This window comes from Eptesicus fuscus, chromosome 17 (genome assembly GCF_027574615.1).
Source record: "Eptesicus fuscus isolate TK198812 chromosome 17, DD_ASM_mEF_20220401, whole genome shotgun sequence".
Classification (NCBI taxonomy): domain Eukaryota; kingdom Metazoa; phylum Chordata; class Mammalia; order Chiroptera; family Vespertilionidae; genus Eptesicus; species Eptesicus fuscus.
The window spans coordinates 54,192,556-54,218,879 of record NC_072489.1 but is presented as its reverse complement, the minus strand read 5'-3'; the positions used below and the strand labels follow the sequence as shown (position 1 = coordinate 54,218,879).

Here is a 26,324-nt window from a genome sequence, read left to right as displayed (position 1 = left end):
TCATCTGCCTAAGGATGGTTTGGAAAAATAATAATAATGTGTGTGTATGTGTGTAATGTATGATAAAGCAAATTAGTATTTTGTTAATATTTGGTGAATCTCACTGAAGAGTATATGGAATTTTTTGTGTTATTTTTGTGACTTCTATAAACATGGAATTATTTCAAAATAATAAAGGTTTAAAAAACTCATCAAAATGTACACTTCAGAGCTCTGCATTTTACTGTATGTAAATTATACGCCAAAGTAAAATTTAAAAGGGGGAGTTAGGAAGCATATGTAGTAAACTCTTGATAAACACTGACTCTGTGTGGCAGGTGTACAGCAGTTCATACATTATTCTTTGTAGTTTTGTATACGTTTAACTATCTTTATAACACAAAACAAATTTAAAAAATTTAAAACTACCAAAATATCTGTCAAGTTCCTGGCCGTGGGCCCGGCACAGTGTGGCTTCCCCTTCTAAGACTGGTCCCACCTGGGCCACCCTGCGCCTTCTCTCTCGGGGGATCAGGGAGTTACACACACATCAGCCTGCTGATGCTGGCATTGCCTGTGACCTCACTTGACAAAAAATGCACACCAAGCTGGTTTTCTCTGTCCTCCAACTACAACAGGGTGAAGTAAACAGCCAGACAACATTGGAGATACATGTCCTTTCCAAACGCCCACTTGGGCGCATCCCTGTGCCTGGATGTCTTCCACCGGCAGATGCTACACTCAAAGCAGCCGTAGCCACAGAAGGCCACGAGGAAAAGTCATGGAGGGCAAAGACAGAGATGTGTAAATACCGTGTAAGACAAGCAGGACCCACTCTGGATCTAATTGCACTTTTACAACATGTGCCTTGGCCTACACAAAGGGAAAAGGTGAGGGCTGATGGCCTTTGAGGGGAGTCAAGCACATCTCTTAAGAAAGTCTCAATTTTTATGAGACTGAACAGGAGTGCTGACCCAGGAGGATGGAGACCCGGTTGCTTTTCCCATCTGCACTACTAATGATCCCCGTGGCCTTGGTGAGGCACCTCCTCAGTGTCTATCCTCCTCCTACAAATGAGGGTTTGGACCTCCAGCTTTGTGATTCTCTAAACCAGTGGTCGGCAAACTGTTGACTAATGAGTTTGCTGACCACTGCTCTAAACCAAATATTGAGCCTTAGGAGGGAAGGACTCCAGGTCAAGGAGTAGCTGTTAGTGCTTCCTGAGCCCAGGCGGGAGACAAATGAAGACACAGGTGAGATTGAGACTGCAGGAAAGATTTGGTATAGCCAAATCTTCCAAATTGTCAAAGAAAGTGAAAATCTAGATTTTTATGTCCTATCTCCTGATTTCCAAATGATAGTAATTAATCCAAATATTTCTATAAATACTATGTGAGCCTAACAAAAATATTTATGAACAGGGTGCCAGAATGTGCCTTTTGTGTGACATCACAGCTTCCTGGCTGGGGGCTAGATTGGAGGTCTCTGATCTTTCAATATCAGGGTTTTGTGGCTCCTTAAGTCCCAGAGAGCTCCAACTCAAGGCTGAAGGTGAATTTAATGACAAATACTTCAAATATTTTTAGCACAGCTGATAGTAAAATATTCATTTTACAGTGGTGCATATCCTATCTAATAAAGAAGGAATATGCTAATTGACTGTCCCACCCTCACAAGATGGTGACACCCACAGCCACAAGATGGTGGCACCCAGTCCCCTCAGCTCCTCCTTATCCAGCCAGAGTCCCCCAGTCCCCTCAGCCCCACAGGGGAAGGCAGTTGGGGGCGATCAGGCTGGCAGGGGAGGGCAGTTGGGGATGATCATGTTGGCAGGGGAGTGGTTAGGGGTCTATCAGGCTGGTAGGCAGAGTGGTTAGGGGCAATCAGGCAGGCAGGCAGGCAAGTGGTTAGGAGCCAACAGTCCTGGATTGTGAGAGGGATGTCTGAGGGGGTCCCAAATTGGAGAGGGTGCAGGCTGGGCTGAGGAACACCACCCCCCCACCCCCCATGCATGACTTTCATGCACATTAAAAGGGAAATATGCTAATTAGACCAGACAGAAGCCTGGGTCCCGGGTGCCAGAGGGAAGCTGGTGCCAGCAGCCGGGGTAAGGAAGGCCTACTCTTACCCGAATTTCATGCATTGGGCATCTAGTCTACACTAATAAAAGAGAAACATGCAAATTAACCATCACTCCGCTATGCCCACCAGCCAATCAGGAGGGAATATGCAAATTAGAAGAAGAAAGATGGAGGCCACCCAGCTGCTCCAGGCGTGGAGTGGCCGGGCGGGGCAGGATGCCTGCTATGAGAGGGAGGGCGGGGGGTGAAGGGATCTACAGGAGCGGCACTCTGGCCGCAGCAAAGACAAAGACGGCAGTCTGCAGCAAAGATGGCAGACTCCAGCCGGAATCTTCAGTGAAGACGAAGGTGGCAGACTCTGGCCAGAGCCTGCAGCAAAGATGAAGAAGGCAGACTCTGGCCAGAGCAAAGGCCTGGGTCCCAGGTGCCTGAGGAAAACCGATGCTGGAAGCCAAGGGAAGGAAGGCCTATTGCATGAATCTCATATATAAAACTGAACGAAAAGATTCACAAAATAAAACTTACCCCTTCTATAAGTGATGCCCTCTGATAATTTCTATTTATCCTACTTCTTTTTTTAAATGCTGCTAGCAACCCATTAAACTGATATCATAGGTCATGTTGGAGAAACATTGCTTTAGAGTTCACAATTATTTAATTCTCCTCACTTTATGAGGTAGGAATTATTATCATTTCCATTTTATAGACTAGAAAAATGAATCTCAAGCTTCGAACAAAATATCTCATATTCTTTCTATTATTTTTTAAATCAAGAAAGGCAAGAAAGAGAGAAATTAGAGGACTCCGAAGAGCAAGGTCTCCGAGGAAAACTCCCAGAGACAAAGCAATCAAGGAGGACCTTGGGGAGAACAGGCAAATCAAGCAGGAGGACTAAGGCTGTGTGTGGTGGGGCATGCAAGCAGTCTCCCCTTTGTCTCCCTAATGAAATCTGCAGTGAAATCCACATGGCTCCCTATGCCATGGGTGTGTGGCTTCTTTAAGGAGGAGCCAGGTTTGTCATACAGGTAACCCCACTGCAGACTCAAAGGGAATGATGAGGTTGCTAATGCCTAGGTCACATTTATGAGCTTGAAATTCCAGCTGCAGACAGGGAGGAGTGGATGATTGGCCAGTCACAGGGGGAGAGAGAATGAGTAGGATTCAAATCTAAGATCCATTTGACCATCAAGGCTGGCCTGTGAAACCTCATCACTCGACTTTACTAACCTCCCAGTTCATTATTAATGACCTGACAAAAATCCCACGTCTTCTCCATAGGCAATGATCACAGAGCACAAGAGACAGCAGCCTAGCCTAGGGATGTCAGCGGGGAAGATTTAGTTAGACCAATGAACTTTGCTCCTGATTGGACCACTCAGCTAACCCTAGTGGTACTGCTTCTAATCAAGCTTTGCAGCCATCTGGGCTGGGGTAGGGAGCCTGGCAATCCCCTACACAGCCCAGCACAATCCAGCATGGCCCAGCAGAGCCTAGCCTTCACTGGCAGTACACCTGACAGCATTCTAGAATGGCTGAATCTCTCTCCATCTCTTTGTCTCCTTTCCTTGTCTCCTCTACCTCCAGATTCCTGGAGAGAACCAGTGGAGGTGAGTGTCTGTTTCCAAAGCCCAAAGTCAATGATTTCAAGTCTTTTCATTGGGTGGCTTTTGCCTTCTCTAAAGTGTGTGGTACACGCACAGCTGCTAGGTAATGTTTGAAGCCAGTGAGTCTTAGATTTGTATCACAAAAGTCAATTAACAAGGCAATTTCTTCCCTTGGTTTGTATTTGTATATTATTAATGAATTATGAGGCCTCCTAATGTGGTAAATTAGCTTAGGTAACTGGGGAGCAGAGTACAAACATCCCCCCCCACCTTAATGGCCCCAAATGTTTATCTCATACAGAGAAAACTATATACAAGCACAGGGAGGTCTCCCTGTTCCAGCAGCCAAGGAAGCACACGGGAGCAGCTCTGATAAATATTGATGTTTGTTTATCCAAAGGCACAGAACATGCTGGCAAGCCGCCACCCCCGCCCACTCTCATGTAACTGGCAAGACTCATTGTGCAAGGAGGAGATACAGGAACCTCAACTGCCTTTGCTGAATGACCGTCAGCCTTTGTTTCCTGAACACACACACACACACACACACACACAGACACACACTCACTAGGAAAACTAGATGTCCTGACCTACGAAGGCCAGGCATAGGACAAAACAACAACAACAATCAAAAGAGAAAAACACCTATGTCCTATCTTTAATCAAAGGGCAGAAGTATACAAGTAGAATCTTCCGTACATAGAGAATGGTGATGGCAAGATCTCTGCCTCACTGGAGTAACTCGCTTAGGGATGTGTGAATGCTGCTCCCAAGTGCTGCTTTGTTACAAGATCGATGTCATTAACAAATAAATTGTGCTCGATATAAATACCAGAGCATTAACATGGAGATATTTATAAGCACCCACTCTGTAAGTCACAATGGAGCACCTACTAATGTACAAGGCAATGTGAACAATACCCGTCATTTCATCTCATCTACTTCTAAGCACCATGATTCAGCCTCAAAATGTTTGGGACTAAAGCTGAGTATAAATTAATAAGACCCATGTATTCATCCCTTTAATGAATCTGTATTGAATGCTTATCGTGTGAATACCAGGTGTTAGACACACAACAAAAGCAGGAAAAGATACAGCCCCCTGAGTAGCCCAGCAAGCAGCTGGGGAGACAGACACGTCGGCAAAGCGTTATAAAGCAGGCCAGGAGCAAGAGGGGCACCCCGGCTCCTGGGACACCCAGGAAGGAGAGGGCCATCCGGAATGGCCAAGGAAGTGTCCTGGGGAGAAGCTAAGTGCCCTCTACTTATGGCCTCTACTTTCCCCCACGTTGATTCCTGCTCCTGGGGTATGAAACTCACTCTTCCAGGTGGCCTTCTCCGGAGGACTGGCAGACCTCACATGGGCACATCTCAGGTGGGAAAATCTCAGGGGGGCATCTCCCTCTGCCCCAAGATTCCCATCTTCTCCATTTGGAGACAAGAGAAAAGAAAACCAAAGAGCTCATCTTTTCATAATTAATTTTCTTTCTGACAAAATCTATCTTCTGTCTGCCCAGGCTCCTATAGACTGAGCTCCTTGAAACCCTCTAGAATCTAGATGACACGGATGCAGAGAGGCCTGGGGGCACTCAACAAGGCCGGGCATTCCTGGAGCCTCTTCTTACAGGGAGACCGGCCTGGGGCCAGAGACCTGGGGGGAAACCTCTGCAGCTTCCTGCATCTGCAGAGCAAAAAAGCAGAGCAGAACTGCCTGACATCTCATCCTTCCCCCAGTCTGTGGGCCTGCAAGTGCATATGTCTCTAATTTGCATTTTATGGGTTTCTACCTGGATGGCATAATGAATAGCTATCTCTATGCAATATTCCCTTTGCCTCCCCACTCCTGTCAGCTTCATCTAATTAAACACCTACTCGCCCTTCAGATCTCAGGGAAATTCGCCTTCCCCAGAGAAGCCTTCCCTGACCCACTGGGCTAATTATTGACTTATTCACTCTTACTATGCCAGGCACCTTTTCCTCCATGACCTTTGTTACAGCTTGCAGTTATGCATTCATTTTGCATCATTTTCCTTTATTTCTGCCTGCCTGTCCCACGGCTATAGGCTCCATGCCGGACCCACAGTGTCCAGTGTATTGCCCTCAGTAATCCTAGCTCTAGGCCAATGCCCAGCATTTAGTATGCATTCAACAAATTCTCCTAGATTATAGAATAAAGTTCAAGGAATGGAACTCTCCCCAGAACCCGTTTCTCTTGTTCTACCACAGCCCTGCCTGGCTTGGATTTCTGTTTGCTGTGAGGCTTTGCTTTGCTGATCAAAGGCATGACAGGCAAAGGCCCTCCTTCAAGCTCCAAGTATCTCCTGGGCCACCTGGCCTACAGGAGCCCTTCCAAGGCAGCGTGAAAATAAATAAACAGGTATTTTTACAAATTAAGATCTAAGTGCAAAAAAGGCCAAATATTTTTCCAAGAGTAGTGCAAATTTGTTGTTTCAGAAGATTATAATAGACAAAAATCAATAATGTTTTTGCGCCAGTAGATGAACTTCACGTTTAGAACAGGAAGAGAATCTAATGGATGGCTTTTCAACTGCTTTCCTCCCTCAGAAATATGATGCGGTCATGCCTGAGAGGAGTTTGAGGAGACAGAGGGCAGAAGGCTAAGGACATTGTCTAATGCAGGGAGTACGTTTGGAAAGCAGGTCAGACTCTCCCCGACCTGCCAGGTTGGTGACTGGATGGATGTTGTCTGCTCTTCAAACAGTCTTTGCATTCACGTAGAGACCTTCGAGGATATCTGCCAGCAGCCTCCTCACCCCCAGACACCAGGTCTCACCCCTGGGCAAGAGTTGATTCTACCAAGGCTGAGGGATTCTCTGTCCCTGGAATTTGGAATCAGGCCCCAGAGCCATGTGCTGGTCTGTTAGGCACTTGAAATGCAATGCCAAGACAGGTCAGGTTGCCACATGCATGAAGAACCACAGAGAGACATCCTGCAGACAGAGACAGAAGAAGGACAAGAGGGGAAAGATCAAGCGTCCACAAATGAGAGGGCCACCTTATTCCCAACTTTCTAGGCCTGGTCCTTGTCCCTTATGAGGCCAGCCTGAATTTCCTGTCCTTAGAATCCATGAAGTCCCCTCGTGTCCTTCCAGAAAATGCCCTTTCTCTCTCTCTTGTTGGCAAACTTAGTTTGAGTACATTTCTGTTCCAGATGTATTAGTTTACTCCGGCTCCTGTAACAAATTACCACAAACTGGGAGGCTTAGAACGACAGAAATTTATTCCCTCTCCCTTCTGGAAACCCGAAGTCTGAAGGTACCAGCTGGGCTGTGCTCCCACCAAGGCTCTGGGGGAGAATCTGCTTCCTCCGGCTTCTGGTGACTCCTGGCATTCCTTGACTTGTGGCTGCTTCACTCCAATCTCCGCCTCCATCTTCACATGACCTTCTTCTCTCTTCCTGTGTCTTCTTCTCTTCTAAAGACACTTATCATTGGATTTAGGGCCTACTTGGTTAATTCAGGTATCATCTCAATATCATTAACCTAATTACATCTGCAAAGACCCTTTTCCCAAATGAGGTCACTTTTTATAAGTACTTGGGGTTAGGATTTTGGGGGCCACCATTCAACTCACTATACCTTGCAAATACATTGAGCTCTAAAACAAGTTTACCAAATATTCCTTGCAAAGTATGGGTGACTAGCTGATGCACAGCCCACAACACAAACTGTTTACAGATTCTAAAGGATAAATAAATAAAGCAACTTGCATTTGTGGGAAAAGTGTTTCATGGCATTTTGTTTTTTAATATTCCTTTTCCCTCATCTCCTTTCAATTTTTTTCAAGATAATACAGCTATGTGGCTACTAGGGTGTATTGACCACTTGCTAGGTATCAGGTACTGTACTTGGCTCTTTACAAGGCATATCACATTAAACCTTCACAACAATCTGTTGAGGCCAGAATTATTATCCCCAGGAGTCACACCCAAGTTGGTCACCACTAGGATGACCTTTTTGACAATCTGGCACATTTGAGGGCTGTGAATATCAGAAGAAAGAGGAGGATCTAACATGAGTAGTACCTACTATGTGCCAAGCACTGCATTTGGTGCTTCACATTTGTTATCTCATTTAATTTCCTCCATGAGGAAGATGGTGGAGAAATTAGTGGAAAGTGATCACAGTAGCCAGGGCTTCCCATGGACATAACCTGTAAAGTACGTAGGGATAAAGTCCCAGTTGTTCCTGCTTATCAGGGCCAATGGTGATCAGCCCCTACAGATCTACTCAGAGGAACTCAAGGAAACACTGATGCAGGCAGACACCTGTGTCTGGCAGAATGGTAGTTGTAAACTGAAAATGAGAAAGTACTTCCTTGGTGGGGGGACATCTGTAATACTTTCAACAATAAAGATAAATTAAAATAAATAAATAAATAAATAAATAAATAAATAAATAAATAAATAAATAAAAGTACTTCCTGAATTAGGATACTCCTCTTACTTGAGAACCTGTTAATGTCACCTCCCAAATTGCAGGCCTGGACAGGAACTGAAGTGAGGCAACTTCCAAGAGCAAGCTTCAAAGTGAAGACTTCTCTGAACACATGTTCCTTCTTAATGCTTTTCTGCCCCAACCCTAGGAAAGCTTCACTCTAGTCTCATAATTTCCCTCTTTTCCCTATTACCAATGCTATCTTCTCCCTCTAACCTTGAGAGTTGAGGACACACAGCTCAAATAAAGATCACAATTGACCTTCCCCTTTATTCTTCTTCATGTAGCTCCATTCACAGTCACCCAGGTCAGGTGCTCTCCTCTGCTCCAGAGCCATCAGCCATCAAGTCCTGCCTACCAATCTGCCCCCTCCATGACTTCCTCTCTTCCCTAACCATCATTGCCCCGGATCAGGTCCCCAGTATCTTTTTCCTGACTCAATCAGGTATCCCTGCCTCCATCAGCTTTTGATCTGATCTTGTTGTTCCTTTGCTTTCAACTCTGTGATGTTCACCTACTCCCCATTAACCTAAGCAGTGGTTTTCAAAATGTGTCTGGAGGAACCCCAGCTTAATGGGTCTTGTTGAGGTTTTAATGAGCCCAGTAAAAAAAAATTCTGCTGAGTTTTAAACAAATTGAGAGACACAGGATTCCAACAGATGGAAATGAAAACATCACGTTTATTCCTGAAAAACAATATTGGAGGACATGGCTTAGCTCTGGCCGAGTAGCATGAAAACACTTCCCTGAATTAAACCACATGCAGTACAAACATTCCTCCTTCTTGAGACATGATTGTTCCTTGAGAGGAGGGTTTTCAGATATGGATAAAGGAGTGTGAATTTATGTTCAAACGCAGGAGTTAGACTCTTATAGAAGTTGTCAGGCAGCACTTCCCAAAGTGTGTTCCATGGAACACTAACCTTGAAAAGAGATGAATTGGAACAAAAGTGTTCCATGGTCAAATGCCTTTAGAGAAAACTATACAATGTTCTCCCTTGAGAATTGTAATGCACCCATGAGCATATTAGAAGCTCCCTGGTCTGCAGTAAGGAATGACTTTGCTTATCAGAGGTTAGCCCATTGTTTCCCAAAATTGACATTAAAAAAAAACACGCTGGGAATGGTAAGTCTCTTTATATTTCCATGTGATGGAAACTCCATAAGAGGAAGGGGAGGAAGGGGAGAAAGGGGAGGAAGAGGGAGAAGGGGAGAAAGGGGAGGACGGGGAGGAAGGGGAGGAAGGGATTGAGCTTAACTCCCTCCCCCTCTCTTCAACTCGGTTTTCCCTAAGTGGACCTTTGTTGTTCATTTTTGTTGCTTCTGATAGATTGTGGCTCTAAAGTGTCTTCTGAAATTTTGCTCTTTTGATATTAGAATGAGCACTTAGAAATGTTTTAATAAAAAAGTTTAGGATTCAAGTAGAGAGTAATAAGAGGATTATTGATTTCACAAACTAAGTGCAATTTATTCAAGGTTTACGTGTGACCTCTGAACTCTAACGCAAAGGCAAAGCCATTTGTAGTGGCTTTGTGGTTAAAAGTATTATGAAGTCCTTTGAAGGATCCTTGGCACAGTTGAAACATGTGGAATAGTTTCCAAGTAGAAGATTCCTAACCTTCATATTACATTGGAAGTATGTGTCAGTTTTGTTTATTAGAATACACGAATGGAGTAGTAAATGCTGTGTTGGGAAATTGTCCTTGGCCAAAGACCATTTGGCTTCTATTCCTTAGGAAAGGGATCCACCCCCCCACCCCAATCCCAGAGATCTTTGAGGTAACTGAAGAACATGGAAGAAGAAAGTTCTGCCTAGCTAAGCAATTTTGTGGAAAGTACCGTGCACTTCTCAGTCTAGAGTCTTAATTACTCTCGCTCAGATGAGAATGACTATAAAAAGGTATGTGGTCTAAATGTTCTTAGCCAGCTCTTGAATTGTCTTCAGTCCAAAGACATTCTGACCTGAGCCAGGAAGTAAGACAGTGAGGGTGAAAACATCTGAAACTCATGAACATCTTCAACCTATTGATCCAAAGGTATCAGAGAATGCAACGAGCCCAAGTGTGGTTTGAGGAAAAGCAGCTTTAGCACAAATGAGAACAGAATTTGCTAGAGGTTGGATGAGCATCTAGGTCAATTTCTATAGAGTTCCAAGAAAAGAGAGGTTTTGACAACCATTAGCTTATCTGACCGATGCATTCAGGTCTTCAAATGGATTTCTTTTAAATATGTACGCATAAAGCCTGACAAGGCTCTTAATAAGTCAAAAACTTTCAATGAATCCAGTAATTGTCAAAGCTCCTCTTCAGTTTGTATAAAAAACATACCCACAGATGTGCTTTCCAGGGTTAATGGTCATAAAATTCTAGTCACTCTTCTACCCATAGTTTACATTTACCAAGTGAATTCAAATCATTCATTCAACACACTTGGAATTCCTGGTCCTGGAGTGATAAGGACAGATAAGATATTGCCCCTGCCTTCAAGAAGCACAGTCTAATTGGAATGATAGGCATATTGGCAAGTTTAAACACCCTTTGGAGTGATAGAGTCAAGGATAAAAGTATGTGCTAAGAACAACGAGGTCTAAGGAAGGGGTGTCACAATGCCTGGAAGAGAGGATAAAGAGTCCGGTAAGAATAAAGGGGCAGTCTGGCAAGAAGGCAAGGGAACTTTATTATAAAAGAACTGCTTATGCAAAGGCTCTGAAGTCTTGAATTGAGAGTCTAGAAATAAACTCTCACACTCATGGTCAATTGATTTTTGAAAAGAGTACAAGACAATTCAATGAGGGAAAGAATAATCTTTTCACCAAATGGTCTGGGACAGTGGTCGGCAAACTCATTAGTCAACAGAGCCAAATATCAACAGTACAACGATTGAAATTTCTTTTGAGAGCCAAATTTTTTAACCTTAAACTTCTTCTAATGCCACTTCTTCAAAATAGACTCGCCCAGGCCGTGTTATTTTGTGGAAGAGCCACACTCAAGGCGCCAAAGAGCCGCATGTGGCTCGCAAGCCGCAGTTTGCCGACCACAGGTCTGGGACAACTGGATATCTACATGAAAATGTATGAAGTTGGACCCCTACCTCATACCATATACAAAATTAATTCAAAATGCATTAGACCTACATGTAAAAACATAGATATGACCTTGGATTAGGCAATGGTTTCTAAGATATGACATCAAAAGCATAAGCAAGCAAAGAAAAACTAGATAAATTTGACTTCACCAAAATTTTAAAACTTTGTACTTCAAAGGACACTATCAAGATAGTGAAAAGACAATTCACAGAATGGGAGAAAATATTTGCAAATCATACATCTGAGAATGGGCTTGATTCCAGAAATATAGAGAACTCTTAAAAATTAATAAAAACTTAACTACTAAACGCCTACTGTTGACTGGAAGCCTTACCAATAACATAAACAGTCTATTAACATATTTTGAATATTATATGTATAATATACTGTATTCTTACAATAAAGTAAGCTAGAGAAAAGAAAATGTTATTAAGAAAATCGTAAAGAAGAAAAAATATTTACAGTAGTATACACAATTATTGAAAACAATCTACATATAAGTGGACCCATGCTATTCAAGGGTTAACTGTACTCACGGCCCTATTGGCACTTTTCCAACTTGTAGTACTAACCTCGTAAAGTTCTAAAATAAGCTGAAGTAAGTCAATATTTTGTAATTAGAGGAAAGAAGTACTTCAAAATTCAGTGGTCAGATTTTTACCCAATAGGAAAGGGTAGTCAGAAAGTGTTGCTTTACAACATCTTATAACCTAACCCAGTGGTCGGCAAACTGCGGCTCGTGATCCACATGCAGCTCTTTGGCCCCTTGAGTGTGGCTCTTCCACAAAATACCACGTGCGGGCGCGCACGTACAGTGCGATTGAAACTTCGTGGCCCATGCGCAGAAGTCGGTTTTCGGCTCTCAAAAGAAATTTCAATCGTTGTACTGTTGATATTTGGCTCTGTTGACTAATGAGTTTGCTGACCACTGACTTAACCTAACACTTGAATACATGCTTATTAGCTATTTGCAGAGTTAATAAGACTTCTTTGTCTTTTGGGGGAACCTGAAGGGTAAGCAGAAGAAAGATGCTCAGCCAGGGTCCTTCTGAATGTCTGCTAATGTTGATTCTTTGGTTCCTCTGGTTGTGAGGTAGAAGGAACAAAGAGCTGGTGTGTCAGTGGTCACCTGGTCAGAATCTGGGCACAGATGAACCTCGCTTGGAATACTGTCCCTGCCACTTAGTAGTTGTGTGACCTTGTGCAAACTGCTTAGCTTCTCTGTGCCTCCACTTCTATGCTTACCTTCATTTTTATTTGAGGGCTTATCTCAGTTGTAGGATGCCCATTAATAGTACCTTTATTTTAAAAAGGCTTTTAGTAGGAACTTGTGAGCAATACGTCTTGGTAATTTTTTCCTGATTTAAAAAAAAACAGTGTTGGCATTTTCTGCACATCAGTATTGTACCTTTTTTTTTTTTCATTAGTTCTGTTTTATTTTGCTGTGTTTATTATTAAGTTACTTGTCAAAGTACTTCCCCGAAACTCTGCTATCAATCAGGAAAGAAAGAATTAAAACATTTGCTTGCTAAGTATTTTGTTACTAAATTGTGGCTCTACTGGTGCTTAGCTAAGCATACAGATGCAGAGTCAGAAAGAGCATGCTTAGCTGTGGAACCCCATTCTTCTGATGGGTAGTGGGCAGTAAGGAACAGTGAGGGCAAGAAGCAGCGTACATCTCCTCTGCTCAAAATTGCCTTCTAAGGCCCCATTCATCCCAGGAATTCTTTGAGGCTTAAGCAAAAGTCTTTGTTACAATGCAAATGCCCCAAAAGACCTATCAGTCAACCATCCAGGCAATTCCTTTTCATACTGTTCTAAGACCTGAGCAGAGAAAAGCGGTCCCTGCCCTAGAGGACCCCACATTATCTCACATACACACACATGCACACACGCACACACACATTAAATAACACATGTATGCTTCTGTCACTGGGGACCTGATGCTCAGAACGGACACATCACTACCCCTAATCCTAAACTAAACATCCGTTCTTGGGACCACCACCCCTCAGGCCCCAGGGAAAACTTTTCCACATTTTACCTTTTGTCCTCAAACCCAAGGCTCCTGGGTCCCAGTGCTGTGAAGGTTTGTGGGCTGCTGCTGCCAACATGTGAGCTAGACATTGTTCCAGAGGGCACAGGGGATTGAAGTGGTAGGAGCCTGTAGCGACAGAAAAGGCAGATTAATTAACTTGTCAATTCCTTCCTCTCAGACAGCATGAATTACACAGATTTTTGTGTAGTACAGTGTTCTCCCTGCCAATGCTGAGCATCTTTTGCTTCCTTTTCTTTGTGTTCCATTTGTAGTTTCTAAAGTCATGATGAATTAGCATAACCACACAAAAAAGTGCACGTGGGCGGTTGAGAAACATGCTATAATATGAAACAAGTCTTCCTTACCTGGTAGGGGAGATACCAGGATCGCCAAGGTCTTTTCCCAGGGGGAGGCTCACCCCAGTGTATTTCTGGAGCACTAACCCCTGCCATTTCCACAAATGCAGGAAACTCGATTGCATAATTTGTGGGAGTGGGAGACTGCATTTGTGCTTTCCCCTAAAAAAAATTCATATTACTCAAATATATTTGTAAATCTAGGGTAATAACATCAGTGAAATATTTACTGGTAACTGAATTAAAAGAATGAATGCTAGAATTGTAAATGGTTTTATTTTTGTAAAAATACTTGAGTTAATTCTATTTTTGAAATGTCAAATAAAAACTGTAGCTTTATTTTTTAAAATATATTTTTATTGATTTCAGAGAGGAAGGGAGAGAGAGAGAGAGACAGAGAGAGATAGAAACATCAATGATGAGAGAGAATCATGATTGGCTGCCTCCTGTACAACCCCCACTGGGATCGAACCCACATTCCGGGCATGTGCCCCAACCAGGAATCGAACCTTGACCTTCTGGTTCATAGGTTGCTCAACCACTGAGCCACGCCAGCTGGGCTGCAGCTTTATTTAAACAATTTTATCTATAACATTTTATTCATTATTAAGATTTTTTTCATGCTTTAAAATATAAAATTTCTTCTAATATATACAATTCTTATTTTTAACATTTATTTTCATTTACATTTTTATGGAAATATATTCAAATTTGATACTCTGTAAATATAATGATGTTAATTTTAATCCTTTAGATCCAATTGTCAATGGCACATAAATTATGTGTATATTTTGATTATAATGAAATAATTAATGAATTTTTTTCTGGAATGAAAGCAAAAAAATAAGTTATACAGAATATATAAATCATAAAATATGCCTTTATGTTATCTTCATCCAAATATTTCTAGGCCATCAACAGCACACATATAATAATAATTAAGTTCAGTTCAGTTGTCTTTGATATTTTGCCAACTTTCAGTCATTTAAAACTATAGTTTTCCAATTTTTAAAATAATTTTGCCATTATGAAGCCATATTTGTCATTGTAGAGGAGAAGACAAATTCAATTTAATAGCTTGATTTATAAATTTTAAACATTTAGACCTTTTGTACTCTAGCCTGGACCCCACATAATTTTAAGGATGGGCCCAATTGCTTCAATTAGATAATCAGATCGTTCTTTTTCTAAAATTTAGCTATTAATAGTTAACTTACTGACACTTAGTATGTCAGACTTTAAATTAAGTAACCTCTACATATGACCTCATTAAATCCTCTCAATAACCCTGAGTCAAAAGTAATTTTATTATCCTCATTTTACAGAGAGGAAACTGAGGTTTGGGGAGTTTAAGAGGCTTGCTCAAGGTCATACAACCTTTTTTTTTTTTTTAAAGAGAATTTTTTAAAATATATTTTATTGATTTTTTACAGAGAGGGAGAGGGATAGAGAGTCAGAAACATAGATAAGAGAGAAACATTGATCAGCTGCCTCCTGCACACCCCCTACTAGGGATGTGCCTCCAACCAAGGTACATGCCCTTTACGGGAATCGAACCTGGGACCTTTCAGTCCGAAGGCTGATGCTCTATCCACTGAGCCAAACCAGTCAGGGATCCAACATTTACAGGGAACTCATACAACTTAATAAAAGGAAGTTAAACAACCCAATCAAAAAATGGGCAACTGACCTAAATAGATACTTTTCAAAAGAAGACAGAAGGAAGGCCAAGAGACATACGAAAACCTGCTCAAAGTCACTAATCATCTGAGAGATGCAAATCAAAACAACAATGCGGTACCATCTCACACCTGTCAGAATGGCTATCATCAACAAATCAACAAATGACAAGTGCTGTGAGGATGCGGAGAAAAAGGAACCCTCGTGCACTGCTGGTGGGAATGCAGACTGGTGCAGCCACTGTGGAGAACAGTATGGGGTTTCCTCAAAAAACTAAAAATGGAACTCCCATTTGACCCAGTGATCCCACTTCTAGGAATATATCCCAAGAAACTAGAAACACGAATCAGAAAGGATATATGCACTCCTATGTTCATAGCAGCACAATTCACCATAGCTAAGATTTGGAAATAGCCTAAGTGCCCATCAGCAGATGAGTGGATTAAAAAACTGTGGTACATCTACACAATGGAATACTACGCTGCAGTAAAAAAGGAGTTCCTACCATTTGCAACAACATGGATGGAGCTGGAGAGCATTATGCTAAGTGAAATAAGCCAGGCAGAGAAAGATAAATATCACATGATCTCACTCATTTATGGAATATAATGAACAACATAAACTGATGAACAAAAACAGATCCAGAGGCAGAGAAACATAGATCAGAACCTCAAACCTCAGGGAAGGTAGGGGAGGGTGGGGCAAGGGGGAGAGATCAACCAAAGGACTTATATGCATGCATATAAGCCTAATCAATGGACACAGACAACATGGGGGTAAGGGCATGAATGGGGGGATTAGGGGGTAATGGGGGAATAAGGACACATATGTAATACCACAATCAATAAAGAAATTTTTAAAAAAAGGTCATACAACCATTATGTCCTGGAGCTGGGACCTGCCCCCAAGAGGTCTGTGTACCTTTAGGAAAGGGCACTCTGACCTTGTGGCATCCCTTATAGAGAACTTGGACACACACAAGGCAATGTGGAAGGTCAGGATGTTGGGAGAAAGGGCTGCAAAAAAAAGTCCCCAACTCCACAGTCAAGCTTCAGATCCAATGTCACCTCCAGGGAACATCCGCAAGCACCAAAGGCTACCAAGTGTTTGAATGGACAAGAAGGACTGCCAGTGTCACTGAGTCTACACATTCTACCGATTTCAACGATGGGCACCTAAGAAAAATACCCATTTATCTTTTTGCTCTTGAATGCTCAGTCATTTAACAGGCAGGTTTAGAGAACTGATTCCTCCTTTCTTCTTTCCATCTCTTTCTCCTCCACTCCCTCCCTTCCCCCCTTTTCTTTTAATAAATATGTATGATGCTACTACAACACACTAAGCACAATGCTAGGCACTGAACAAAGCAGACAGGGCCTTGTACATATAGAAATTATTATTTAGTGGGGAGACAGACAGCAAATCAACATGAAATACTGAAAATTACGACGATGACACAAATAACATGGAGGAGAGGTAGAGCCCTCTAGGAAAGCATACTGGGGGAATCTGGCCCAGTCTCAGGGCATCAGGGAAGACTTCCCTGAGAAAACAACATCTGAGCAGTGATCTGGGTGGTAATAGTGGTTAAGAACACACAGGCTCAGGAGGACATGCCAGGCTGAGCGCCCTGTGAAGGGAGCCTGTGGGTTTGAGCGTGAAGGCTCTGACTGGAGGCCAGTGAGGCTGGATATATGAATGGAGGGCAAGGTTCCAGACCTTCCAGATGAGGAAGTGCTCAAATTATGGCCCACTGCCTATTTTCATAAAGTTTTATTGGAGCATAGCCACCCTCATTTATTTACTTACGCCGATGGCTGCATTTGGCTACCATGGCACAGTTGAAGAGTTAAGACATAGACCTTATGGCCCACGGAGCCTAAAATACTTACTCTCTGCCCTTTACAGGAAAAATCTGCAGACCTCTGATCCAAACCATGGAGGTCAAGGAGCATGCTCTTTATCCTCACAGCAGTGGGAAGCCATCGAAATGTTTTAAAAGGAAGGGGATAGGTAATAATAGGATCTGATTTTCATGAGGAACACTCAGGAGCCAAATGTATACTTACATTACTTTGGAGAGCCAGGCCCTCCAAAGACCCCTTTGAGGAACCTGGCATTAATCTCTGCAGGAATGGGTTCTAAGTCCTTTCTTGCCCGTGGCAGGGGGCCCTATCAGTTTCTTCCTACCTAAGCCCCTTGTATTAGTCAGACTCCTTTGGGAGAAAGTGACAGAAGCAGAATCTAAGCCTTCTATACGGCAGGAAGGGAATGTACTGGTTCATGTCACTGGGAAGGGCAGTGGGGAGGCTCAGAGAAGGCAAGAACAACAACAGAAAACAGAGCCTACCCCTCTGGAACCAGGGACTCACCATCTCAAAAACCATCTCTCCATTCACTTTTCCTCTTTATTTGACTCTGCTTAGCTTCCCGCACAAACAGTTTCCACTGGGCAACTCCAGAATCATATTCTGCAAAGGTTAGCCACCCCAGCAGAAGGCGAGAACCTACTTCCAATGTCTGTGTATTCCCCTCGGGTTTGGATTCTGATGGGCCCTGCTTGAGTCCCATGACCACTCTCTCTAGAACAATCAGTGTCAAAAGGGATTGGGTACTATAAACTGGCCAGGCATGGGTCACATGCCTATCCTTAAGGCCAGGGGGTAGGGCTTGGGAAGGAAAACCCGGAGAGCACAACCTAGAAGGGGAGACCAAAAAAATAAAAAATAAAATAAAATACAAACAACAGGATAGGGCTGCTATATTTGCCAGGCTGGTCCCCACAAGCTTTGAGGGAAAGCCACCTCTGCTCTCATGACAGAGCTGACTGAATCAGAGATCAGTCCTGGAACAGCCTGCAACACCTATGGGCTGGACACAGGGAGGCTGGTCAGCTAGCTCCGAAGTGACTCGGCACAAAGGTCCAGCAGGAGCCCTCCACTGAGTGGCCGAAAGCTAACCAATCAGACCTTCCTGTTTGGAAATAGAAATGCCAGGTCAGCAAAAGAGGAGGGCTGTTTGCACTCAGGTTGATACTGCCAACAACACTTAGAAATGTGCCCAGGTTTCCGTGTAGCTCACTCTACATCCCAGGGTATAAATAGAAATCCACACACTAAATCTCCTTGGCTGAAGGAAAGCTGGGCTTGTCTTTTCTTCTAAGGAATTCGCCTGTCTTGGTCAGTACAATCCGATGCTCTGGAAATTTCTTCCTCTGTCTTTTAAAGAATGGTTTGTCATTAAATTTCGCATAGAAAGAAATGAACTACTCTTCTGGCAAAGAATATTACGGTCAACATAAAGATTCCCTCATTGGAAAGGAATTTAAACACGTTGCTAGGTGGCCAGGGAGGATTTAATCACAAGGCTTTCTGGGAAGGAAGCTGAATTGAAAGCTAAGTATAATGGCAATAATAACCTACTGGTAGCTGGGCAAGAGTCCTGGGTTCAAGCCCTTGTTGGGGATCATCGGCAAATCACCGCTCCTCTCTTTCTTCTGGAAAATGAAGTTTCAAAATCATGCATTCGTTCTACAGAGCTATGTGGCTGCAGCAAGAGGCCAGTGTGGCTCAAGAGTAAACAAGGCAGAAGGTGGCAGGTGAAGCCCCAGAGGTAACAGGGGCCAGGTCATTTGGCTTTTATCTTGCTTGAGAGTGGGAACTAGATTCATTTCTTCCGGCTGTTATAAACCACTTACCACATGTTGAGTTTTAAACAACACAGATTTAATTCTTACAGTTCTGGAGGTCAAAAGCCCAACCTCCAGCAGCTCTCACTGGACTGAAATCGAGGTGTTGGCAGGTCTGCGTTCCTCTCTGGGGGCTCTCGGGGAGCCATTTCTTTGCTGCCTCCAGCCTCTGGCTGCCCACATCCCTTGCTGCTAGCCCCCTTCCATCTTCAAAGCCAGCAGCGCTGGGTTGAGTCTTCCTCCCATCATGTCCTTCTAATCTTCCCTTCTGCCTTCCTCTTCCACTTTTAAGGACTCTTGTAATTACATTGGGCACAACTGGGTAATCCAGAGTAATTGCCCTATTTTAAGGTCAGCTGATTAGCAACCTTTAATTAGCAACCGTCTGCAACATTAATTCCCCTCTGTCATGGGGAATTCTCACGGGGATTAGGATGTGGACATCTTTGGGGTTGAGGGGGCATTATTTCGCCCATCACAGGAGCCACTGGTGTTTCTGAGCAGATGAATGACATGATCAAACTTGTGCTTTAACTTGGTCACTTTGGCTTCTGTGTTTGAACAGACATCGGGGTGATAGGGACAGAAGCCGAGAGGACAGTTAAGAGACTACTCCAGTGATCCAGGCCCAAGATGGTGCTTGAACCAGGATGGTGAATATGGGTAAAAAGCAGTGAAATTCCAAATGTACTTTGAAGGTATAGGAAATAGGCCTCTGTGATCCATCTCCAGGAGAGTCAACTTTTAATGGAAACAGCTATTGAATTTCCCCAGGGCAAACAGAACGTAGAGAGAAGAGGATATACGAACATGGCAGAAATACCCATGGCGACAGGGGGAGGTGGAGACAACTAGCAAAGGCCTCAGCCCATTTTTTTTAATGGCCCAATGGGAGATAATAAGACCTAGGTGACTATGAGGAAACAGGTGACCCCATAATACTCAGCCAATGAGGAACCGGAGGAGGGACTGAATAAATAGGGCGTGATCACTACTGCCTGTGTGCCCGTGCAACCAGCCGGTCACCTGCTCTCGAGAAGGTATTAAAAGCCTCGTTTTGGCCATACTTCTGTCTCTGAGACCCTTATTTGAATTCGGACAGGTGAGCATTTCTCGCAGAAGGTAGAGCCAACAGGAATTGTTGACAGCCTGTGAGGGGAGGCTAAGTATAAGCAAAGCCTAGATCATCACAAACAGCAAGATTTGCCATGTTAATGAGTTTGGACTGTATCCTAAGATAACATTGCCCTAAAGTGAGAGGCTTTGGGGTCAGACAGCACTTGTTCAAATCTCTTCAAAGGTAGAGACCTTTCTCAGCTTATTTACCTGATGATGTGTCTGTTTCCTCATCTATAAAATGGAGACGGTGCCACCTACCCCAGAGGGCAATTGTGAGAATGTAAGTGCTTCTGAAATGCCGAGCACACTGCTTCCCATTCACTATGCTCTTGATGTATGATAGCCATTACTATTAATATAGCTGTGGGGAGCCATTGAAGAATTTTTAGCCACGAAGTGCCAAGTTCAGATTTGCACTGGAGAAAGAGCACTCTAGCAACAGTGTGACTTGGATGGTGAAAGGAAAAGAGTTAAAAGTCATGCTCTTGCTTAAAAACCTTTGATGACTTTACAAAGACTGCAAAATAGAAGCCAAATTTGCCCTGACATTCAAACCCTACATAATTGGCTCAATCCAACTTGACTCTCTTATCTCTTTTCCTCCTGCAATGACCCTATTCAAACCACCCTCCAGCCATCCTGGTCTCAATTTCCCTAACCTCTGCTGGATTTCCAACTTCTGAGCTTTGGCCTCCTTCTGATTAAATGCCCTTCTAATTATCAGAGGCCAATGCAAATTCCATTTGCTCCAAGAAACTTCCCACCTTCCCCAGCCAGAATTAACCCTTCATCCCCTATTGACCTAGAATTGCCCATCTATGCTCATTCTCAATCCTCTCCCCATCATTGGAGAAATTGCTCCACCCACTAGCAGCTCAGAAGAGGCAAGACCCGAGGGGATAAATGACAGGATTAGTAGAACCCATCTGGGGTTTCTCCTCCAGCACTTGAAATTGAAATAGCAGGTCACAGTAGAAACACAGGACCCTCGAGATTTGGGTGTAGAGCTGGTGCCTTCCAAAGCTGCCTGCATGCTGAGGCTATGAGGAAGCAGGAACCAAGAGCCTTATGGCGGGAAATGGAACAGACTTGCAAAGAGATGTAGAGACAAGATTCTGCATGGGGTTGGGTCCAAAAGGAATGAGAGGGAAGGAGGAAAGGAGAGGCAGGGAGAGGGAGAGAAGGAGAAAGAGAGAGGGAGAGAGGGAGAGAGGAGGAGGGGGAGATGGAGGGGGAGGGGAGGAGGAGGGGGAGGAGGGAGAGAGAGGGAGAGAGAGGGGGAGAGGAAGGAAGGGAGGGAGAGAGAGGCGGGGGAGAGAGGGAGAGAGCTTTCCCAGGTTTCTGAGAGATCACCAGCTGCAAATTTTGCAGCAATACACTCTTTTAAAAGATATATATAACTTTATTGATTTCAGAGAGGAAGGGAGAGAGAGACATCAATGATGAGAGAGAATGATTGATCAGCTACATCCTGACGACACAACCCACCCCGGGGATCGAGCCCACGACCCAGGCATATGCCCTGACCGGGGATCAAACTGTGACCTTCTGGTTCATAGACAGACACTCAACTACTGAACCACGCTGGCCAGGCACAATACACTCTTAACATCAGTTACATAGGTATGTGTCTGCACCCTCCTCGACCTGGCAGCCCCGAAGACAGGGATTCTGTCCTATTCATTCAGTATCCCCAGAACTTGGCACATGCTGGATGCTCAAAAAACGGTTGAATTTGAATTCTGACAGTTCACAAAATGGTTTAATGTATCGTTTTTAGGCAATCGTCCTAAACTTCTCTGCTTTTCACCATATTTTGCTATGTTTGCATTATTTTATATAGGAATATGTAAGTACATTTTTATCAAGTTGGTTTTCATTCATCCTACTTCCAAACTCTCCATATTTACATGCTTTGGCTTGAAAGATTCAGGGTTTAGTAGCAGATGTGATCTATGCCTCTCTCTAGTTGGTGAGAATGCTTATCTTACATCTTCCAGTATTCAGCAGCCTTTACCCTTGAAATGGATACTTCCCATGAAGGCTGTTGGGGCAGCTTAATTTCAGTGATGTCATTTAAGCCTCATCAAAAGGTCAGCATGAAAGCTAAGTACCTTCTTCCTTCAAATACCTACGCAGAATCATGGCTTTTCAGAGCTGGGGCCAAAGTTCTCAGACTCTGGAGTTTCTATGAACCAGCATTAATATTAAAGAAGAAGAAGAAGAAAAAAAGGCTGCTGAATTGATATTCTTCCAGGGAATGCCATGAAAACAATTAAGCTTCTATTAACACAGCATCGCTTCCTGCAACGCACAAGCCAGCCCCAACAATAAGGAATTTCCAGCTCCAAATGGCAACACTGCTGAGGTTAAGAAACCCTGGATTAGCTGATGACCTAATGAAAGGCAAAAGCAGCAAAGCTCCAAAGCTGGCAGACATGTGCAGGTTGAAACCATGGAATGGACTGCCCTGGTGGGCTGTGATGGGGTCAGCCAGCGGGGGGCTGGACCGGCAAACCCAAACCTCGGTGGGATGGTGGGACAGCGTCCTCACCCACTGACATTCTGATTTTTAAATGGGATACACCACATAAAATGCTTCACGCTGTGCCTGGCGCACAGTCAGTTCTCTATAAATAGCACTACTATTATTGTACGTGTTCAATTAATGCTGCCATTTTTAACACAGGGGGAAAATATTTTTATCTTCCGGAAAGGTGTGCTGAGCTCCTTCATGGATTTGGAGTGCAGCCCTGAGGAGACAAGGTTTGCTGGGGAATCAACTGCCTCTAGAATGGATTTCAAAGATTTGAGATTCCCGGAGGTAATCAATCTGAGGAGTAAGAAAGAGGGGGGAGGCGGAGAGGAGAGGGAGGAGCCTGATGGAGTGTGAAACTGAGGACCCCTTCCCATGAACAACAACCTCCCTCATGGGTGAGGAGGTGGTGGGAAACTATTTTAAGATGTAGGACAGGTCAATAGACAGCTTGAGGCTGCTGTATCTCAGCGACATGAGGAACGATTCTTCAGCTCCACCCCATCTCCAGCTTCTGTGGCATTTTCTACAATGGCGCATGGGTTTTATAAACTAGGTTTTTGGTGGAAATCGAGGAAGGGTCTACATTTTCCGTTTGCGTTGGGACAGTGGAGAACGGAGACAGTGGCCCGGAAGCAGAGGCCAGGAGCCACAGGTGACCACTAGGACAGAAGGTGCCTCAAGCTCCCGGAAATCCCAGTAGGGCCTCAGACTTCCTCAGGATGTGGAAGGTGGGGGTTGAGCCTAGCTCCTCAGTGGACACCTGTCTTCCATTTTCGTAGTAAACGAGCCATCTGGTCTTACACCTGGGCATGAGTAAGATAAGATGGGCCTGGTTCCAAAGTTCTGCACCTGCTCCCGTTGGGTCAGAATGTGGCCAAACTGTTTTTTTGTTCTAGAATAACCCAGAGTCTAAACAAACACTGGCTTAAAAATCTTGGAGGGCGAGTGAGAGATCTGCCCTGGCTCCTCAGGGCCAGCCACAACTGGTCTGACTTTTAGGTATGTAATATCTGACCCTTGTAGGACTCGAGGTAGAACTGTGTGTCCATGTGATTGGAGCCCACATAAGCATCTGTGATGTAACAACCAAACAGCCAGAGGGCATAAGGAAGAACAACGTTGCTGGGCAACCTGGCTTCATTACCTCTATGGCTTTGGTCAAGATGCTCCCCTGTGCAAAATTCCCTGAAGTCTTTCCTGGCCCCCCACCCCCACCCCAACTTGCCCTTCCTGGGCATCAGAGAACCAATAAGCCCCCTTCCAACTCTAGCAATCTCGGTATCATGACACAGAGAAGGGACCAAGGGCTTGGGGTTTAGTATTAGACAAACCAGACTCCATTGTGTCCCCCCAGGCAACTTTCTTTGCCTCTGTGCGGCAGTGTTTGCATTTGTAAGATGGTTGGGGGGCAAACAACGGCCTCCTGGATGGACTCACGGTGGTCATTAATACACAGGGCGCTTAACCCACTGCAAGAGCTTGACAGTTGAGCCATGATCCTCCATCTCCCAATCGTCTGACAAATTCATCTCACTCACCTTTCCTGTCCCAGCTCTTTTAGTTCCTTCTCATTTAAATCTTGACTATCCACTTGGGTGGTAAGTCTTATCTTGTTTTTTTCTCTGTCCCTCCTTCCCAGGGTCCACCCTCCGCGGACGCAGAGAGTCCGCCGATGGGATGGTCGGTCAGCGACAGCGGTCTCCGAGGCAGTCAGTCCTGGGCTTAGGAAGTGTCCGAACGGCCAGTGCTGAGCCTCTGCGGCACTGCCCTGCGGAGGAAGCCGCCGCCAGACCACACATCTCGGGGGCGCGAGGGGAAGAGCCACACTGCAGCAGAGGTAACCCACAGGGACCGCGGCCCGCGACGGGGGATGGGCGCACTGGAAGATAACGGGGTGACCAGGATCAAACACGCGCCACGCCACCTCCGCCGGGCTCTCTCATCCTCCCACCGGGGGCCCCAGCTAACCTCTCGGGTTTCGACAGGAGCTTCCGAAGTGACAGCCACGTGGACCGCGGGGGGATGGAACGTTGGGGTGGGGGGCGGGGCTGGAAGGGCGCTCCGCAGGGGAAGAGGGACCCGCGCCCGCGCGCTCGCGCGCCGGCTGCCAGGCGACGCCGCCGGGAGCGCGCACGCTACTGACGTCACGTGACATTCACCCAATGAGCGAAGGCTGAAAGGAAGCGCCGTCCCGCCCCCTCCCGCCCCTAGCGGCCGCCGCCGCCGCCGCCGCCGGCGAAGCAGCCGCCTTCGGGAGCGTCTGAGGAGCCGCGGGCGGCTGCAGCCTCGGGCATCGCGCGGCGCCGGCAGGAGCCGCCGGACGAGGCCCAGGGAGCAGCTCGTCCCGACCCCGCCGCCCGATGTTCTCAAGATGGAGGCAGCGGGGGCGGCGGCGTGAAGAAAGCCGCGCTGTGGGCGCGGGAGCGGTGGCCCGGGTCGTCCGGGCGGCGGCGGGGGCGGGATGGGGCTGCTGCTCATGATCCTGGCGTCGGCCGTGCTGGGCTCCTTCCTCACGCTCCTCACGCAGTTCCTGCTGCTGTACCGCAAGCAGCCCGAGCCGCCGCCGGACGAGGCCGCCCGCGCGCGCGACGGCTTCCGCTACATCAGGCCGGTGCCGGGCCTGGCCCTGCGGGAATACCTTTATGGCGGCGGCGGGGCTGAGGAGCCCTCCGGCGGGCCCCCCGAGGGCGGCGCGACCCCGGCCCCGGAGACCCCCGCCCCGCCGACGCGGGAAACCTGCTACTTCCTCAACGCCACCATCCTGTTCCTGTTCCGGGAGCTGCGGGACACCGCGCTGGCCCGCCGCTGGGTCACCAAGAAAATCAAGGTGGAGTTCGAGGAGCTGCTGCAGACCAAGACGGCCGGGCGCCTGCTGGAGGGGCTGAGCCTGCGGGACGTGTTCCTGGGCGAGACCGTGCCCTTCATCAAGACCATCCGCCTCCTGCGGCCCGTGGTGCCCTCGGCCGCCGGAGAGCCCGACGGCCCCGAGGGGGAGGCGCTGCCCGCCGCCTCCCCGGAGGAGCTGGCCTTTGAGGCGGAGGTGGAGTACCACGGGGGCTTCCACCTGGCCATCGACGTGGACCTGGTCTTCGGCAAGTCCGCCTACCTGTTCGTCAAGCTGTCCCGGGTGGTGGGGCGGCTGCGTTTCGTCCTCACCCGCGTGCCATTCACCCACTGGTTCTTCTCCTTCGTGGAGGACCCGCTGATCGACTTCGAGGTGCGCTCCCAGTTTGAAGGGCGGCCCATGCCCCAGCTCACCTCCATCATCGTCAACCAGCTCAAGAAAGTCATCAAGCGCAAGCACACCCTCCCCAGTTACAAGATCAGGTGAGAGGCAGGGGCGGGGGAGGCACCCACAGGTGCGGAGGTGGGGGGCCTCGATGCTGGGATCCGGGCTGGGGCTGCCTGCGGGAGTGGGAAGGGCAACGGCTTCTCCCCAGCTCCTGCTTGTCCAGGGATCTCCCCAACCCTGGGCAGATGAAGGCCATCAGCTTGTCCAGGGATCTCTCTCCCCAACCCTGGACAGAGCCCTAGGTGAAGGCCATCGGCGCACCCCTTTTCCTGGAAGGGCACTGCTAGGAGCTAGAAACCTTTTTTGCGTGTTGTTGGGCGCACAGGGTGCTGTCAGGGTGGGTGGAAGGGTATGCTGGAGGGTGGAAGGGAAGTCAGTCCACCCTCACCCCCAGGAGGTGGCTCTG

The 26,324-nt window shown here is 46.0% G+C and overlaps 2 protein-coding genes and 1 non-coding gene across 3 annotated transcripts in view; 2 read left to right on the top strand and 1 right to left on the bottom strand.

Annotated features, from left to right (window-relative positions):
- Nucleotides 1-12,493: 12,493 nt before the first annotated feature.
- LOC114232521 (uncharacterized) lies at nt 12,494-24,920 on the bottom strand. The gene is made up of 5 exons (XM_054728807.1): nt 24,875-24,920; nt 24,595-24,833; nt 24,165-24,505; nt 13,251-13,370; nt 12,494-12,564 (listed from the first exon to the last, which is right to left on the bottom strand). Exons 1-5 carry the CDS (start codon nt 24,918-24,920, stop codon nt 12,507-12,509), a joined length of 804 nt encoding a protein of 267 aa, XP_054584782.1. The 3' UTR covers nt 12,494-12,506.
- Nucleotides 13,602-13,765, top strand: LOC114232570 (U1 spliceosomal RNA). The gene has a single exon (XR_003618642.2). It is a non-coding gene; the product is annotated as a U1 spliceosomal RNA (small nuclear RNA).
- Nucleotides 24,862-26,324, top strand: part of PDZD8 (PDZ domain containing 8) — a 59,838-nt gene continuing 58,375 nt past the window's right edge. The window contains exon 1 of the mRNA XM_008144350.3: nt 24,862-25,953. Coding sequence (XP_008142572.2) covers nt 25,088-25,953 — 866 coding nt within the window. The 5' untranslated portion in view covers nt 24,862-25,087. The remainder of the gene's footprint in view (nt 25,954-26,324) is intronic.

Coding starts and splice junctions, on each gene's coding strand:
- LOC114232521 (XM_054728807.1), bottom strand. CDS start 24,920: ATGCCCGAGGCTGCAGCCGCCCGCGGCTCCTCAGACGCTCCCGAAG. Junction 24,834..24,874: donor CTCCTCAGACGCTCCCGAAG/GCGGCTGCTTCG, acceptor GGCGGCCGCTAG/GGGCGGGAGGGGGCGGGACG. Junction 24,506..24,594: donor CTCCTGTCGAAACCCGAGAG/GTTAGCTGGGGC, acceptor GTTATCTTCCAG/TGCGCCCATCCCCCGTCGCG.